Genomic DNA, 17,714 nt, shown 5'->3' on the forward strand with positions numbered 1-17,714 from the left:
ATTTACCCCTAATTAATATCTCTGTCATCTTTTCAAATCTAAATATAATGTATCGCAGTCAAATTTAAATATCTAGCTAGTGTCACGTAACACTACTAATGGTCAACACTGATAGTTGATAGATATTAACATTGACATATCTTGCCGCATGAATACATATGTTTACTATTTTGACGACATAACACGTCAGTATTGACACTTAATCATGAATAGGTTATACTGTAGACCGTGCACACAACATTCTTTATAAATACTAACCATCTTATTAGAATGGTTAGAGATACAAAGGGATCCAATGCGATGTAATACCAGTGTGACACGTTAGTCTATTTTTATTTTCCCTCCCAAGTGCCCCTACCCTAGTCCTTTTCTCTTCCCCGCTCCCTTTTCCAAACTCTCGAAAGTCGAAACCCCATCTGTCCAACCCAATGCCACTGCAATCCAACCATCACCGGCAGGTTCTCTCTCTACTCTACTCTGAGATCAAATGAAAATGGGGGGAGGGGAGGGCAAGAGGGAAGTAAAAATAAAATAAAATAAAATAAACTTAACCGACGTGGCATACTGGTATATATTATACCATATCAATTTGTGAGATTTTTTTTATTCTGTTTTATCTTAATTCTATTAAAATGAAAAGTGTTATAAACACAAAAAAATTTTACAAAACTAAACTTATAAATTAACATAATTTTATATAATATGTTAAATCTATTTGTAGCCATCTATTAAGATAATAAACTCTTTGCTATATATACAAAGTAGGTTTAATGCCCTGTGAGGATAGAGATGAGATCAATTCCGAGCCCAGGTCCAGCTTGCTCGATGTGTGTTTGCTCTCGTAGTACTTGTCACTTGACGTAATTTTGTTAGCTAGGTGCGCTAGCTCTACTATATGTACCTTGGTTTATGAAGAAGGTTCTCGCGCGCTCTATAGACCTTCCGAATCTTGATCATGAACGTATAATTAATTTATTCTTCCTTTCTCGGAAGAAAATATCACAGCACATGAATATTTCACTCATACATATATATATACCATATGGTAAAACATAAAATTCTGCTACGTACATGCAGCTTGGACCTCTCCACTGCATGCATATACGTACGCAGCTAATTCGATACATTAATAATTCTCGTCTCACAAGTAGTACTTTATACAAATTAATTAAGGCAACCCTCGTACGTGGTGCAATGTTGTATGGTACCATTCCTTCTGATCATCCGAAATGCATATAATAATTAGTTGATGCATGCTTAGATCGATTAATTATATGAGAGGTGATAATTATATATTAAGCTTAATTAACAAGTAAATTAAACAGATAGATAGCATTTTGTTACAGTACTCATAACTAGCTAGCTTGAGATGTTTAAACAAAGACCAACAGATACATAAGTTTTACAGCCTCAGCCATGCTACAACCAGACCAGATATGCATGTCGACACAGAAGCTTTCGTACATATATATATAAACTTTTTTTTTTTGTTTAGCTTTCGAATTTCGTACAATACATTACAAACTTCACAAAACAACCCATGGCCATGGACACTGTTGCCTATCTTTCCTTCATATACAAGACGATTGATCCCATTCTCGAAAGATACCAAAAGATCCCAGCAAGCACGTTTCCACCTACAACCCCTCAGCCATTCACTACGGCCCCACCTTTAAAAACATATACAGCCCAAAGGAGAAATTAACCAAAAATAAATAAATAGCCAATGCACATGAAGTTGCAGCTAAATTAATATGATTAAACTTACCATTGGGGTGTAGAACCTGGCCAGTCATGTAAGAGGAGCAATGGCTGCAAGCAAGAAACACATATATATGCTAGCTGGTGCATACTCAGCAGGCTGACCTGCCCTTCCCATCGTCACGTTAGACCCGAACTTAGCGCACTCTTCCTCGCTGAATGATGCCGTTATTAATGGCGTCCAGATGGGTCCTGGGGCAACCCCATTGACACGTATTCCTCTCTGTACTAGATGGAGAGCCAGAGCTCTCGTGTAAGCCACTATCGCACCTTTTGTTGCTGAATAATCGATCAGTCTCTTACTTCCCCTGTATGCAGTCACGGATGTCGTGTTGATTATGGAGCTCCCTGCTTTCATGTGCTTCAAAGCATGCCTATCACCATCAGTTATATCATCAAGGCCACATCAATTGCGCGTTAATTTTGACGACATATATTTAATGTAAGCAATATATATATGAATTCGTTTTTACGTGACTGTGAAAAAGTATGAGAAACACCCTCTCAAGCCTTTCCTCATCAATCTCCTCCAGGCTCCACTGAGGTGGTCTTGTGCTGCTCAGCCGCGTTGTTGACTAAGATATCGATCCGGCCATAGGTATTCACCACTTCATCAACCACCCTTCTGCAATTTTCATCATATCCCAAGTCGGCCGCTATTGCCATTAGTTCTTTTGCATCAGGCGTCGTCTTTGACTTTTTTATTATCATGAGAGTGTCCTGGGCATCCTTATCCTCATGAGTCTTCACAAATGTAAAGGCCACGGTCGCACCCTCCAGAGCAAAGGAGTGGCACACGGCCCGTCCAATCCCCGAGTTACCACCAGTCACTAACGCCACCTTTCCCTGCAAAACTTTCACGTTAGTTAATTTAATCGTGCCTGCATTAATTGAGGCTCGTAATATTAATATGAATCAGAAAAAAAGAAATACATGAAGTTTATTGGATGGCTTATAGTCTGGGCTTTCAAACTGAGGGGTATATAGGTTCCATGACATGCTCTTTCCCAGGCTGTGTCTCCTGCCTTTGTGGTGGAAAGTGCTGGCCACCTGAAGCCATTCTTTCAAACACTCTAAAGGGCCTCTGAGTTGCTGGAAATCTAGCCGGAAAAGGATTCTTCCTGTGGGTTTTGGGAGGATAACAAGGTGGTCTAGATCGAGTTGCTAAGGACCTAGAAACATATACTAATCGGGAGAGCTTACAACAATTGAGACCTTGGATATGCATGGGCGGGAAGTAGTTCAAACTGATGCGAGTTATATAGCTGTCTGGCGTACGTGTGGGGCAGGCAAGTGGGGAGACTTGGCGAGAGGGATGTCAACGTGACGGGTGAGTTGCCTACTGCGGAGACGTCTGTGGAAATGGAGATATATACATTGGATGAAGTAAGGTGGGAAGTTTCTAGGTTGATCTGGTGGAGGCTATTCATGCATTCTAGTACTATATATGAGATATTCCGGACTCGGGGCGTGTCATTATCTTTCATGGCGCAGGTACAGATCAATTCAGCCAGGTGTACCAAGCTAGCTAGTCCAGTTATATATAAGCAAGATCATCTCACCGAAACTTATCAATTTCTTGAATAATATTTCTTAGTCACCGCGCGAATACTTTGGCAAAAAAAATACACAGCTAGATCAATTATATGTCAGCTCGTATCTTTGCATGTCCGCCACGTGCAAGATCAAGCAATTTATACCTGCCAGTTTGGCATATCCGTTTTCCATTATATATGTTTCTCATACGAAGTGGCATGACCTGCATCCAACTTCTTTCAAAACAAAAAGGCAATCCACAGCTAGATCAATTAATTCAAAACCTCAAAAGGATCATATACATCTACTACCACAAGTCCTTCTATCTGTTCACTTAATTATTTCTTCCTTCTTTAGAGCATTCTTAGATCCTCTCGCAAAAGGTCTTTGGCAGTGATCAGATCACCATCGCATGGGTTCTTTCAGACTTCGTCTCTTTCTCTTGCCGGCTTAGTTTTGGTTCCTAGACCAGTGTTCTGTAATGGTATTTAATTTCTACCTCATCTCCTTCTCTTAGTTTCTTGATTTGTAGGTTTTGATCGTAATTTGTGTGGTAGAATAATCAGTTTGTTATATATAATGGTGTTTTTGTATTAAATAGTTGCGATTCATTCGTTAGGAAGTGATGATCACTCATACTCGATCGGTTTATGAGTCTGAAAACTTATTGCATGCGATCGAGTCTTTACTGTTAGCATATATATTACACTGCAGCATAGACATATTGTCTTTATTTCAGTGACTTCTAATGATGATCAGTTGAGACCTTCCTGTATATATTTCATTTTATCTGCACAGAGGATGAAGACAATCTTCTTCAGCATCAACAGTTTCAGGCAAGCAGTAAGTCAGTCTGAAAAATGGCAAAGCAGACTGCCTTGCCCACGAAATTGCAGATGAATTAGAGGATGAGCCTTGCACCAGCTCCACCAACGGCATGAGCATCGTGCCAAGCTCCAATACTCAGCTCTACGACCTCCCCAAACACACGGACGATCGAATGCAAGATCAACGCTAGCTCGACTGTAGACGGCATAATATTAATGCGGCCAGTTTGTTCCGGATTTGGTTCCAATATTATATATACATGATCGATATTGCATGATATATCTAGCTAGCTATCAACTGATGATCAAAGCCTCGGTAAAGCGAATATTTGTGCAACAAGATCGCCCTTAGATCGGATGCTATTTTAGTTATTTAATCTTTACTTCCTTTAAAAAAAAAATCTTTACTAAATTAATATACGTCTAATTAATTATCAGATCAATGTTAAGACCCAATTCAGATTTCTCAGAAATTAGAACATAAATATAATCACGTGGTTAGGTTCGTGCAATGAAAAAAGTCCTTTTTACGACTAGATTGGTTCCTTGCAAAATGGCTTTCTTGTTGTAGTGAATGCACACATGCCCAGTTGCAAAAATATGAGAAATACTATTAAAAATCAAACTTTCTTGTAAAAAAAAATAATAAAAAAAATAGATTAATAAATATAATTATGATATGTAGTAGGCCGTGCTAGTATCAGACAAGTTTACATATATAACAGTAAATTAGATCTTACTTAACTACCATGTGTCTCTCTCTTTATATTTATCTTCTTCTTCAAACATTCGATTCAAAAAGAATGAGACACACTAACAACATTTAATAATGAAAAAATATTCTAATTATAAACTGATTATATAAAAAATAATTTTACAAATTAATACAGTTTGATATGATTTATCAGATTATAAAATTATTTTTATTTTAAAATAAATTTAATAAATTATTCTTCTGTAACTGTAACACTACTCGTATCATGCATGTACGTACTACTGGCACGGGACCTTTGGACAATGAGGCCGTCCCTACGTGGCCCCTACAGTTAGTTATGTGTCTTGGCCCTAGTTTGATCATCCTTGACCATGAATGCTCTAACTTTTGAACCGCACAAGAAACAAAAAGATCCGGCTACAGCTTGGATCACCTAATTGGGAAGCAAGGCATGCAGCCACGTAAAAAGCAGAGATTCGAAGGTCATGTAAATGGTTCGATATTTAATATTTAATGAAATAAAATAGAGTATTATTCTATATAAAATCAAGATTCGAATTCAAAATTTTTACTTTTATATCAAGTAAAATCATTATTCGTCTAAAAAATTTAAACTAATGAAAAAAAATGTAATTATTTATATTTTATCCTAACATCAAACATATAATAATATCATATATAATAGATTAAGGGTTAATTATATTTTGTTCTCTCTAATTTTCATTCAATTCACAATATATTTTAAAAACTACTAATTACATTAAAGTGGACTCTCGAACTTTCAAAACTTTTCAATTCTCTATTTCGTCTGCTAACAACGTTCAATCTAATGTAAATATATAATATACATTGTCTCTCATCAGTCCAATCTGATCATCCATTTCAAAAATAATGAAGAAGAATTTCAGTAGTCATTGATCATGAAAGTTGTAACTTTTAAACTGCACAAGAAACAAAAAGATCCCACAGCTTGGATCACCTTGGCAAGCAAGGCAACCCAAAAAAAGCAAAGATTCAAAGGTCACTACTTATCTTAACAAAAACACACAATGCTCATCTTTTTCTTTCACTCCGATCTTCTAGCTGTACGCAAATACCATAAGGTGCTCAAATATCTCAGCTTGTTGCAGCTGAAGCCATGGCCGCCTTCCTCAAACTTGGCCTCCCCATAATTATTTTGCTTATTCTTCATGGCATGCCGTTTCTTTCTTATTCAGATGGTTGCGGTGGTTAGTTTACGATGTTTAATTAATTTTCATTACAAGAAAATTATTTATTTATAGTCAATTATTTTTTATAAAAATAATTAATTTCTATAAAAAAAAATAGTCTATTTTCGTCCTAAATAATCATTATCGTCGTAAATAATCCATCACTAATGCTTGTTTTTTCTTTTTTTTGTTTATAAAAAAAAAATTCCATTATATCATGTCTTATGTCTTAATATAATTTATTGATCTTAGCAATACATGAGTAACACATTGTGTAATAAATCGTTAAGAAGTAACTGAGGATATTCATGCCATAGCTAGTTTATTTTAATGATCTTATTTAATTTCATGAGTTTTGAATATTAGTTGCTAGGAAGACTAGTCATAATTGCAGTATTTATTTATAATTAATTAACAATATCGGACGGCCTACAGATGATAAAGAAGAAAAACAGCTCTTCAAAGACATCAACAGCTACAGGAAGTCGGTACTAAATCTCCCCGTGTTCATTCCGAACGCCAAGGCAGCTTGCCTTGCTGACAAAATCGCAGACGAGTTAAAAAAAGACAAACCTTGCCTTGACGCCCATTCCTACAGATACACTCCGGACACCAACCGTCGCCTGAACAGTGCTTTCAAAGACTTCGACAAGCTCCTGAGGCGCTGTCACATCAATGTCAGCACCACTGCAGATGGTGCCATTTTGCCTGTTTGTGTCGCCAAATTAGACGAGACTACTGTGCTTAACAACTACAGAAATTCTCAGTATGGAAGATATCTTAAAGACTCCAACTTCACTCATGCTGGGATTGGCTCCGACGATGACTGGATTGTCGTGATTTTGAGCACTAACACGTCGACGGGAAGCTTTTCCGGTGCTCCAATATCTTTGGCTCCAAGTTTTCTCGTCATGGTAATTGCTTCGTTATTCAGCTGCTTGCTTCTGATCAATATCGTGTCTGTCTGAGAGCTGAAGCTGCATGCATGCATGCCCAACTGCTGATGTCTTAATTTGTCAGAAAAAATAAAAATAAAAAATGAACTCAAAGTTTGTATTGAGTTCTCCTGTCAGGAACTGTAGAGTGAATAAGTGTACGTATTTTTGTAATTTGTCAGCATCAAGTGTTGGTTACGTTAATTTGTTACATTATATAAGCGTATCATGTATAAACAAGGTCATGACAACGATCACATTGGCCTATGTGTTGGCCAACTCTATCTTTTAATTCTTGTTTACATGTAAATAAATTAATTAAATTTATATTTTGCCATCTATTTAAATTTTTAAAATGATAGCTTTACATGATATTCCATATGTTGTATATATGCTGGTGTGGGTGGCTCTAAAGCAATGTGGCTAACACATGACACCGTGTTATATATAGAAATGATATTTACAATCATAAAATACGTAAGCGTTACACATTTATTTTGAAAAAAATAAATAAATATAAGACTCATATAGAAAAATTTAATATTTTAATAATAAATTTTACTCTTTTACAAAATAAATACACGACATTTGTACAATCATAATTATATCTAGTATTATTCTTTAACTTAGCTCAATACTTATACTTATAATTATTTATTATTTTTATATTATCAAAATTATAAAAGGAAACCATAATTCTAATAATATGACAGAAGGCAATTAAACCCCTATTAATATAAATCTTAGTATAAACATGTATATATCAATCTAATTTTTTCTTACTAATTAAATATTATTGAGTAAATAGCAGGAATAGTATGTTCTTCACACCGATTTGTAAATAATAATTTTTTAAATATAATTTTTATTGTGATAAATAGAAAAATTTATATATAATATTTTGACAAAAAATATTTAAAATTAAATAACAAATTGTCCAAAAAATTCATATATAAGTTCAAGTTTATTTGAAAAACAAACGAGCATCGTCCAATAAAAAAACATTCTACTTGAAATTATTCATGTATCCTTGTATTATAATATAACGATCTATTAAATCACTCAATAAATTAGTTAATAATCAATAATGAAATAATTTGATAATCAATCAAATACATAAACTAAATAAATTGTATAACACCAAACTTGGTTACGAAATGAAATCCTTTAAATAACTCATCAAAGGTAAAACTTTACGGAGAAGCAAAATCTAGAAAAATCAATTTTATTATTTGAAAATCAATTACAAGTAATTCTCAACTATAAAATCTTTGCTAATTGACTTTCTTACTTAACTCAACAAACAATTTATTTGTCTCTACCACAGTAGCAGTCAGAACCTTTGACAATCTTCAAACTATTGACTTATCTCATGGAACTTCAGTAACTTAACTCAATCAATCAAACTCCAACATGGAGTAAGCACGCACTCCAAAATCTCCAAAACCAAAATCTTTACAGATCTTAACAGTAGAATCTCTTAAATAAATAATTTGATAGGAATTTGACTCGCAGTAGAACTTTGCTGAAGGAACAAATCTGATAGGAGTTTGAGTCATGGTAAAACTTTGCTGACGGATTTTGTTAATGCTTAATATTTATCTTCTCAGCATTGACAGTATCATATTTAAACTCTTATTTGGATGAGATCTATCTCTTGGAATTTGATTTCTACATTTTTTATTTATCTAAAATACTTTATAACAACGTTTAGATAAAATCAAAATAATTATAGATAAAGTGATTAGAGTGTTTCAAATTCATCCAAATTATAAAACTAAATATAAGATAAACTCTATCACTTTATTCATTTAGTCATATCCAAACTTTTCAAATTAGTCACATAGTTCTAGTCAAATTTTTGTATTTAGATTACTTATTATTCGTATTACATATTATACATAATTTTTTATTTTTTATTTTTTATTTATAAGTATATGATATAAAGATAATGAATAGAAGAATTTAATTAATTAAGTACGAATAAAATAAATAAATAAAATATTAAAAAATAAAAATAAAAATAATATACGATGTATGATATGACGAGTTAAAAAAGAAAAAACCGGTGTTGCCCTTACAGCTGGGTTGGGCCCGACTCTCGTCCGTGTCGGAATCCATCCATCGCGCTCTTCTAACATGGACCATATGCGCACCGTTTCGCAACAAAACCCCAAAACTGACGGAGAGAGATAGAGGCGGCCTCAGCTATGGCGGACGACGACGACGACGAGAGCTTCGGGGACTTTCATTTTGCATCATTCCCGAACCCCGCCGTCCATTCTGCTTCGACCATAGTCAAAGGCACAAATGCTTCCACTTCTTCATCACCATCCCCCTTTTCATGGGGCGAATTCATCACTACCCCCAAACACGAGCTTCCCGGTGGTGCCGCCCATCCCATATACCCTCCCAACAACAATAGCTTATCTATAACCGATCCCCGTGAACCGGATCGGATCGAGCCGGGGACGGCCCAGTGGGTGAAGCCAACGGGAGCTCTGCCGTTGTCAATATTTGGGGAATTGGAAGAGGAATTGACAGAGGAGAGGGAATTCGGTGCGAGCGTTATCGTTAACAACATAAAAAGCGATTCTGGGAGAGAAGGATCCGCTTCCAGCGTTAATGATTTGATTACAAATCTGTATAGTCAGAATCAGCAAATCAAGACCCAGAAAGGGTCGAGTTTGAACTCAAATGAATCGGATTTTAGTACGAATGGGTCGAATTTAAGTATAAACCGGTTGGACTCAAATTCGAATGGGTTGGGTTCGGATTTGGCGGATGGGAATGATGGACTTGATGATGACAATGATGATGATGGGTGGGAATTCAAGGTTGCGGAGCCAGAAGCTCAGATCGGAAATGGAGATTCTAAGGTGAAGGAGCATTTCTTAAACTTTTAGTTTCTTTGTTTGGTCTCCAAGTAATTAAACTATTAAAAACTCTGTAAAGAGTTAAAAGTAGTGAATTGATATGTAAACACGGCATTTGGGAAGCTATGTTGTTGATTCATAATTTTAAACTAGCCACAATTGAGTAGAGGTTTTTGTTTCCTTAGCCCCCAAATAGTTTACAATCTCGAAATTGAAATTCTGATTCTTATTACAATTAATCCGGGCGGGTATTGTTTAATTTATGGGTATTTGTACGTCGATAGTGTGTATCATACGAACGAATTTTCCTTGGGAATTTAAAGCAATGACCTTTCTTTAAGCTACTTAAATTGGCAGTAATGTTTATTGTGGACTTGCAATAGTTTGTTCTATCATGCCGTTGGACATGTAGAAACATATGCGCTTGATGGGGATTGCATTCACTCTAACTCAAAGATTTTCTTGTGTAAAGGTTGAACCGAAAGTACAGGAAAGTGCGGAGGGAGCCAGAACATTTGGGTTTAGCAATGGTGTACATGATCCTGGTGATTTGTTTGTGGTGTCAAATGGAACTTCCAACAGCCGTGGTGAATGGGGTTTTAGGTTTGATTTTAACTCAAGCCATTTGACTAAACAAGATGGTTTTATCGCGGGTTTATTCTCCCAAAGCAAGGTCAATGATACTGCAAGTGGGATGACTTCATCGGAACCTAATAAAAAAGTTGATTCTGTTGAGAATTTTTGGGAATTTCAGGATGCATTCCCAGAAACTGGATCAAAGTATAAGTTGGTGAGTCAGTTTGATTTGGTTTCTTCATTTTACTGATAATGTTGAGATTTCAAAGAATGTGCATCATCAAACTTTAAGTCTGGCTGTAGGAAAAGCCAAAGGTTGCTGATACATCTCTCGCTGGTGGGGAAGCGCAAACATTTGATGGTGATGGTGTCGTTGGTCCTGTAGATTTTTTTGCTGTATCAGATGGGATCTCTCAAAATTCCAGGAAAGGGCCCTCTGGATTTAATCTCAACCCAAGCTCTATGAACGGTATAATCTTGGAGTCATACTCTAAAAGTGAGCCGAATGAATTGGTATCCTCTTTGGTTGATGAGAATGTTGGTGCCAATGAGAACTTTTGTGAATTTAATGATGCATTTTCAGAATCTGGATTGAAACACAAATCAGTAAGTGACTTTGATTTGAATTCCTTTTGCCATACACAATGTTGAATCTTTGGAAGAATGTGCTCATGCTTGCTTTTGTTTGCAGGAAGAGCCAAAGGTTGCTGATATTTCTCCTGCTGGTATAGAAGCACGCACTTCTAATCTCGATTGTGTGAGCAATCCTAAAGATTCATTGGTAGGATCAGATGGTATTTCTCCCAAATCTGCAGGATGGGAATTTGGATTTGATTTCAATCGGACTTCTTTGGATCAAGATGACATGATCTCTGGATCTTATTCTAAAAGCAAACAGAATGGTTTTAACTCCTCTCCATTTGCTGAGAATGATGAATCTGGTGAGAACCTTGGGGAATTCAAGGATGCATTCTCAGAAACTGTTTTGAAGCATGAGGTTATGTATCATTTTGATTTGATTCTAATTTTTTACCTTGTTAAGTAAGCAGAGAATGTGGATGCTAAAAATTTAGTTTGGTTGCTGTAGGAAAAGTCCAAGGTTGTTGATTATTCTCCTGCTGGTGTAGAAGCACCTGGTTTAAGTGGCGAAATCCAGGTAGTATATTCAGGCTATAGGCTTATTTTATTGAAATCTATAGATTAAGTTTCCTTCAGTTCAAAATGTTGTGTGCAGAAACAATGGTCGAAGCCCGGGGGGTTTGGTTTAAAATGATATTGATGTTTCTTGTTGGTTTGGATGATGCGGGTCTACCAAGGCAATCCTTAGCATATGTGTCACTGCAACACAATTAAGATGATGTTGATTTTTAAGCATATATATGCTGTCTCGATGTTGATCTGTTCTCTTTGCTGATATATGATTCTTTCTTACAAAATTTGTTCGTCTTTTGAAATTTTAGTAGTATTGGTAATGCTTTACGCTTTCATTATCAAACGCCTTTTCTTCTAGTTCTGTGACCATCTTTTATCTTATTCTTGCCAGAGGAATGGCATAAGGTCTGAGAATCACAGGGAACCCTTGCCCATAAATATTTTCAGTGATAGAGAACTAGGTTCGGAGGAACCCTCAATCCTTCAAGATGTTTCTACTGTCACACCCACTTCCAACCTGAGAGATGGCATTAAAATTCCTAGTTCTAATGTATCTATCAGTGATCTAATATCAAGTTTATACAGTCAAGCTGAGGAGAATGCTTCTGTTAATCATACACCAATAGCAAGTGACCATGGGATGCATTCCAGCACAACACTATTCAAATCTGATTTAATCACCAGTGCTGATGATTTTGATGATGGTTCCTGGGATTTTAAGACTGCCGCATCTGGAACCAGAACTGAAGATAGAACTTCTGATATTGATCTTGGAGATTCACAGAAACCACTTTCTACCACGTTAGAGCTAAATGATTATGTGGATTTCTATAGCACATTAAAGGATGAACTGAGCTCAGTTGCAGTATTTCATCTTGACAATCTGAAGGTTGGTAAACCTATTAAGATTTAAAAAAAAAAAAAATTGTTTATCACTTTAATCTTGTGAAAATGCAAATTGTAGAAAGATCAAAGAACTGCTGTTCTTTCTGGCGAAGAGGCAAAAGCGAAATCTCTTGATGAGGAAATCCAGGTCGGTGACTGTACTTGGTCATATACATTTGTAAGCCTTATAAAAAAAATATATTTATAATCTGCCTTACTTATAGAAAAATATATTCAAAATGTTTGTTAGCTTATGCTTTGAGTATGCACTACTTTTTTTTATAAGTAAAAAAAAAAAAAAAAAGAGTATGCACTACAAAAAAGCTAAATAAACTTGCGTAGAAGCTTATTAAGTAACTTGGCTTTTTATCTTGAGTGCATAAGAAACTCATTTAATATGATTATGACTCCTAGAGGTTGGGTTCTCTCTCCTTAATCACTCACACAAGCAGATTTATGAGTGAATATTATTGTCATCTCATTACCTATAAAAAAAAAAAATATTATTGTCATCTCATTAACTTTCTTTCTTATAGCTCTCACTCTCTTATCATGTATTAAAAAAAAAAAGCTCTCTCTCTCTCTCTTACAGTCAATAATGCAAGACTATTGAATATTTTTCTCCTTATTTTGAACTTGGTTTTCTAAAATTATTTAATTTGTGCTTTAAAATTATGATTATAAATCCATTGAGCTAAATTTCTATATGGTTCTGAACTTTGTTATCATTTACTGTTGCTTTCTGTCGTAGAAATTCTATAATGAACTGCACAAGGATAATCGGATCTCGAAAGAAGTCTGGTCAGAGGATCTATCAGCAAGAACGATTCACTTCAATGAATTTCTTGACAGTTTGCTGGAACCCAAGTTCCAAGTGCTTGAATCAGAATATCAGATGTCAAGAAGATTGACATTGGTATGCATCTTTCGTTGATTTTTTATGAAGAACTAGAAAACATCGATACTACAGCTGAAAGCTTCAATATTTGAAAGTTACCTGTTAGTTATATTCTCTTCTGATATACAATATGAGTTGACATAAATAACATCAGAAACTTGTGAACTGCATAAATTTGATAGTATTATGGTAAGTATATGTGGGATTTTCTTAACTCTAGGATTGAAACCATGATTGATCTGCTGCTGGTGCTATATAAGCTGTGGCTTCTTTTTCCAGCCAAGTAAAGATATGTTTATGCATTGCTATATCTTCGTTTGATAAGTAAGAAGTAAGTTTCATTGATATGAATGAAAATAGGCATAGTCCATGTACACATGGAGCATACAAAAGAAAACGCCTAAATACATTCTAAAAACTGTAAATTAGAGATAAGAAATAATGTACACTATCTCCATTAAGGACAATGGCTGAAAACCATAGGCGTAAAGTATGTTGAAAAAAATTCTGAAGCTCCGCTATTGTTCGCTCCCTATCTTCAAAGCACCGTGCATTCCTTTCCATCCAAGTACACCACATAATGCACAACGGGATCATCTTCCATGCTGCTGCTACCTGGGAACAACCTTGTAGACCCTTCCAGCAAGCAAGCAGGTCAGCCACCTTTGCCAGCATAACCCAAGCAACATCCACTCTACTAAATATCCCATTCCACAGCTCTCTCATCACCTCACAATGCAATAATAGATGGTCCACTGATTCTCCATTTTTTTGCACAAATAACACCAATCCATCACAATGAGACCCCTCGTCCTTAAGTTATCTGTGATTAGAATATTCCCAAGGGCAGCAGTCCACACAAAAAAAGCCACTTTGGAAGGTACACGAGACCTCCAAATGCTTTTCCACGGGAAAGATACATTACCTTGTGATGCCAATATTTTATAATATGTCTTGACTGAGAACTTCTTGCTGCCACAGCACCTCCATTGTAACCTATCACCCTGTGCCGTTTATGCAGTGCTATATCTGCTGATATTCTTTTGTTAAGTAAGAAAAAAGACGAAGAATTCTTGGAAACTAAAGTAAATAAGACATGGGTGGCTGCCATCCAATGGTAGAGTGAATTTAAAAGTAAAGCCTTGAGTTCTTCCTAGATTTTATTGATCAAAAGTATAGGCAAAAGCCCAAGTATATGGGACATATACAAGAGCAACACCTATGCGTGCCAAATTGGGATCATTTTCTTACAAGGTCTTGCTATGATGACTCTCAAACCTCCCTTTTCAAGATGCTAACAGATCCATCACCCAGAGTAGCTCAAATAGACTAAGCACCACTTGCCACAAGGAGCTAGCTACCTTGCAATGAAGTAAGAGATGATACATTGATTCCCCACTCTGATCGCACATACAAAACCATTCTGCCACTATAATATGTCTCTTCTTCAAATTATCCAGGATGAATCTTCCCCAATGCAACCTTCCAGACAAAGAAAGCTGTTCTTGAAGAAGCCTTACTCCCCAAATGGTCTTACATTGAAAGGAAATGTTGTCATGGGAACTGATATTAAATGCTAGTGTTCAGGACTGTTTATTTTCCAGCTCTAATAAGTTTTCTTACCTCGTTGTCTGCCATTCTTTCCCCCCTCTGATTGTTTCTTTCATTTCGGAAGAAAATAACCCAGTGCTTGGTTCTTAATTGCTCAAGTAGGTATTTCATATAACTTTGTTGGAATTCAATTTCCAGTATGACCTTAAGGAAATGCGTGACGAACTTAAAAGTTAGATTTTTAAACAACTATGGATCTTATCGAGCTGTTTTGAATCTCTTTCTTTTTGCTTTCTTCAACACACAATTTAAGGAATACTATGTTTTAAAACTCAGAAGGCAAGATTTTTTTTTTCCTATTTTGAATTGTTTATAATACTCTGCTTATTGATGAGTTGGCTTGGCTTGTAACCTATCAGTGTTCATTTCTTTTTAATAGGCAGAAAAGGATTTGAAATCGGCTATTGAACTCCTTAATGATGTGGAATCAACACTAGCGATTCTTAAGTTGGGAACAATGGAGGAGCAACAATATTATGTTTCGACATGGTCTAGTATACTATCTGTCTGTGCTCATGAACTGAAACATGGGGCCTCAATTTGGAAGCAGTCGTTGCAAAAGAATGTACAAAGTCAAATACTATCTGAACCTGAAGGTACTGGTTGACTGTTAGGTACCATCATTGATAATGATGATAGTATATTTATTTTATGTTTTCTCATCCTTTTCAAAAAAGCTACTTTGTCTTGTCCTTAATTCTATCATTGATGTATGTTTTTGTTCTTTTTGTTTTTTATGAAAATACAGGGAAGCGATGCATCCTTGCCCTTGGAGAAATTTACAGAGTCGTCGAAGTTCTTGGAGCCTCAACCAAGCTTTATAAGCCATGGATATTTTTAACTTCTGGCGTTGCCACTTGCTTGTATGGCCTTCTAAGCGAATGCTATAGTATATGGGCAAGTTCAGGACTTGAAGATGCTCTCAAAAGCATTTCTGATCATATTGATTTTCAATATGATGGAACAATAAAGGCACTACTGGAATCTATCAATTATATTCATGATATTGATGCAGTTGCACTTCAAAATCATGTATTCTCAGGACAACCTATTTGTAGGTTATCAGCCTTAACTGCAGGAACAGTGCCAGGTATGTAGTATTGACTTTATAGCTCTCGCGGGTTAATAAGTTAACACAGGCCAATCAAATAACCATTTTCCTCTACACAGCTTGATGAGAACAATGAAAATTTGAACAACTAAGATTCAACAAGTAGGAAATTTGGATCTCAGTACTTATGAATAATATCTGAAAGAATTTCCTAATTTCAGCTTCTTTTTGTAGTTCAAATTTATCACACCCCAGAATGAAAACAGCGAGTTCTGTCTTATTAAAATCCTGATCATCTTAATCCATATCTTAATTTTGAATTTCATTCTCTGTTTTTTTCCCCTTCTGGCGAGAGTATGGGGGAGCCTGGCGTCTTCTAACTTTCTCTGAAATTGACTGAACCAGGCTTGAAACTGGTGGTTTGGAATGGGGAGCACTACTTTCTCACGCTTGCAAACTTGTGGGCAAATCTAATAAGTACAGATCCTCCTAAGTTGCCTCAAATTCATGGTAGCTGATGATATATAAGGAATCATACCAAAAAAAAGTTAGGATGCTTTCTAGGAGCTCTCAGCAGTGATCAAAATTGAATTGTTTCCTCTGGAATGAGGCTTTTGGAGCACAAACTGCAGTTGACACAATGATCGAGGGAACTCAAAAGCAGAGTTTGATTTTCAAGACCCTGATGAACAGTAGGGTGCTCGGTTTTCATCAGGACAAGTATACAATTCAATCTTTCTCATCGTTCTCTTTCTTTTTCTTCATTGATCACCATTCTTTTTGGCGGAAGCTATAGGTTAGCAATTGGAAGTATGAGTAGTGTAGTATTTTGTTGTCCAGTCTGTAATATTCTGAAAGTGGGTGACAAAAATTACCCATATACATTGAAAAAATATAGCTGTGAAACATTGAGGATAGTCAATGATTTCTTCCTCCACCTTTTTTCCCATTTTAATTATGTATTGTGATTGAGAGGCATTAAGCATGAATAATGAGAATGTTGAATATTCATGAGAATGTTGAATAATACATTGTGAAACATATGTGGACTTTCCAATCAGGATCAGTCTGTTCTGATGGTGGCTGAATACATTGTAGATTGAGTCATTTCTTTCTCATATTAGCTTTTTCCACTGAGATGTATTAATTGAAAACATAACTGAGTTAGCATATGTTGAGGCATTATGCAATAAATAGAACTTGTAAAGAAGTTTTGATGTCAGCCATAACCCTACAATATGCAGTCATCTCCCAGTTTCTATGGCAAAGGTAATGCTATAACGTCAGCTACCCTTTTTTCTCTCTTACTATTTTTCAAACAAAAAAATCAACAAATCAATATATATATATATATATATGGCCTTATTTAAGTCGATCTGGTGATAGCTCAGACCTCAAGCACCATGAGATGGCTCTGCTCGAGCCACCACGTGATTGTCCAAAGGTGGCTCTAACATAGCCATCCGTCCTTGAGCATTCTCAAAAGATTAGTTTAAAGTTAAATTTATTAAAAATTTAACTATTAGATAATAAAATTGCTCACAATAGATTAGTTAAATTTCAAATAATTAAATTTAGCTACAGTAATTTTCAAAAGTTTTTTTAAATTTAAAAGTTACTGTACATACATCAAATACATATTTTATTAATTATTTTTCTCTCCATTTCTTTCTATCACAT

The 17,714-nt window shown here is 35.6% G+C and overlaps 2 protein-coding genes and 1 pseudogene across 2 annotated transcripts; 2 read left to right on the forward strand and 1 right to left on the reverse strand.

The window, feature by feature from the left end:
* Positions 1-1,424: 1,424 nt before the first annotated feature.
* LOC108983827 lies at positions 1,425-2,946 on the reverse strand (annotated as a pseudogene).
* Positions 2,947-4,144: 1,198 nt separating this feature from the next.
* On the forward strand, positions 4,145-7,291 carry LOC108983823 (uncharacterized GPI-anchored protein At5g19250-like; the record flags this gene model as incomplete). Its single annotated transcript, XM_035695595.1, has 3 exons — positions 4,145-4,310; positions 5,943-6,068; positions 6,486-7,291. Coding segments are annotated over 3 exons (825 nt in total), but the record flags the coding sequence as incomplete, so codon positions are not given.
* A 1,796-nt stretch (positions 7,292-9,087) lies between these two features.
* Positions 9,088-17,124, forward strand: LOC109006835. Its single transcript, XM_035682897.1, has 11 exons — positions 9,088-9,864; positions 10,334-10,651; positions 10,741-11,043; positions 11,129-11,434; positions 11,525-11,593; positions 11,981-12,478; positions 12,554-12,622; positions 13,226-13,390; positions 15,363-15,579; positions 15,732-16,073; positions 16,440-17,124. Exons 1-11 carry the CDS (start codon positions 9,196-9,198, stop codon positions 16,550-16,552), a joined length of 3,069 nt encoding a protein of 1,022 aa, XP_035538790.1. The 5' UTR covers positions 9,088-9,195; the 3' UTR covers positions 16,553-17,124.
* The last annotated feature ends 590 nt before the right edge of the window (positions 17,125-17,714 follow it).

This window comes from Juglans regia, chromosome 11 (assembly GCF_001411555.2).
Source record: "Juglans regia cultivar Chandler chromosome 11, Walnut 2.0, whole genome shotgun sequence".
NCBI lineage: Eukaryota > Viridiplantae > Streptophyta > Magnoliopsida > Fagales > Juglandaceae > Juglans > Juglans regia.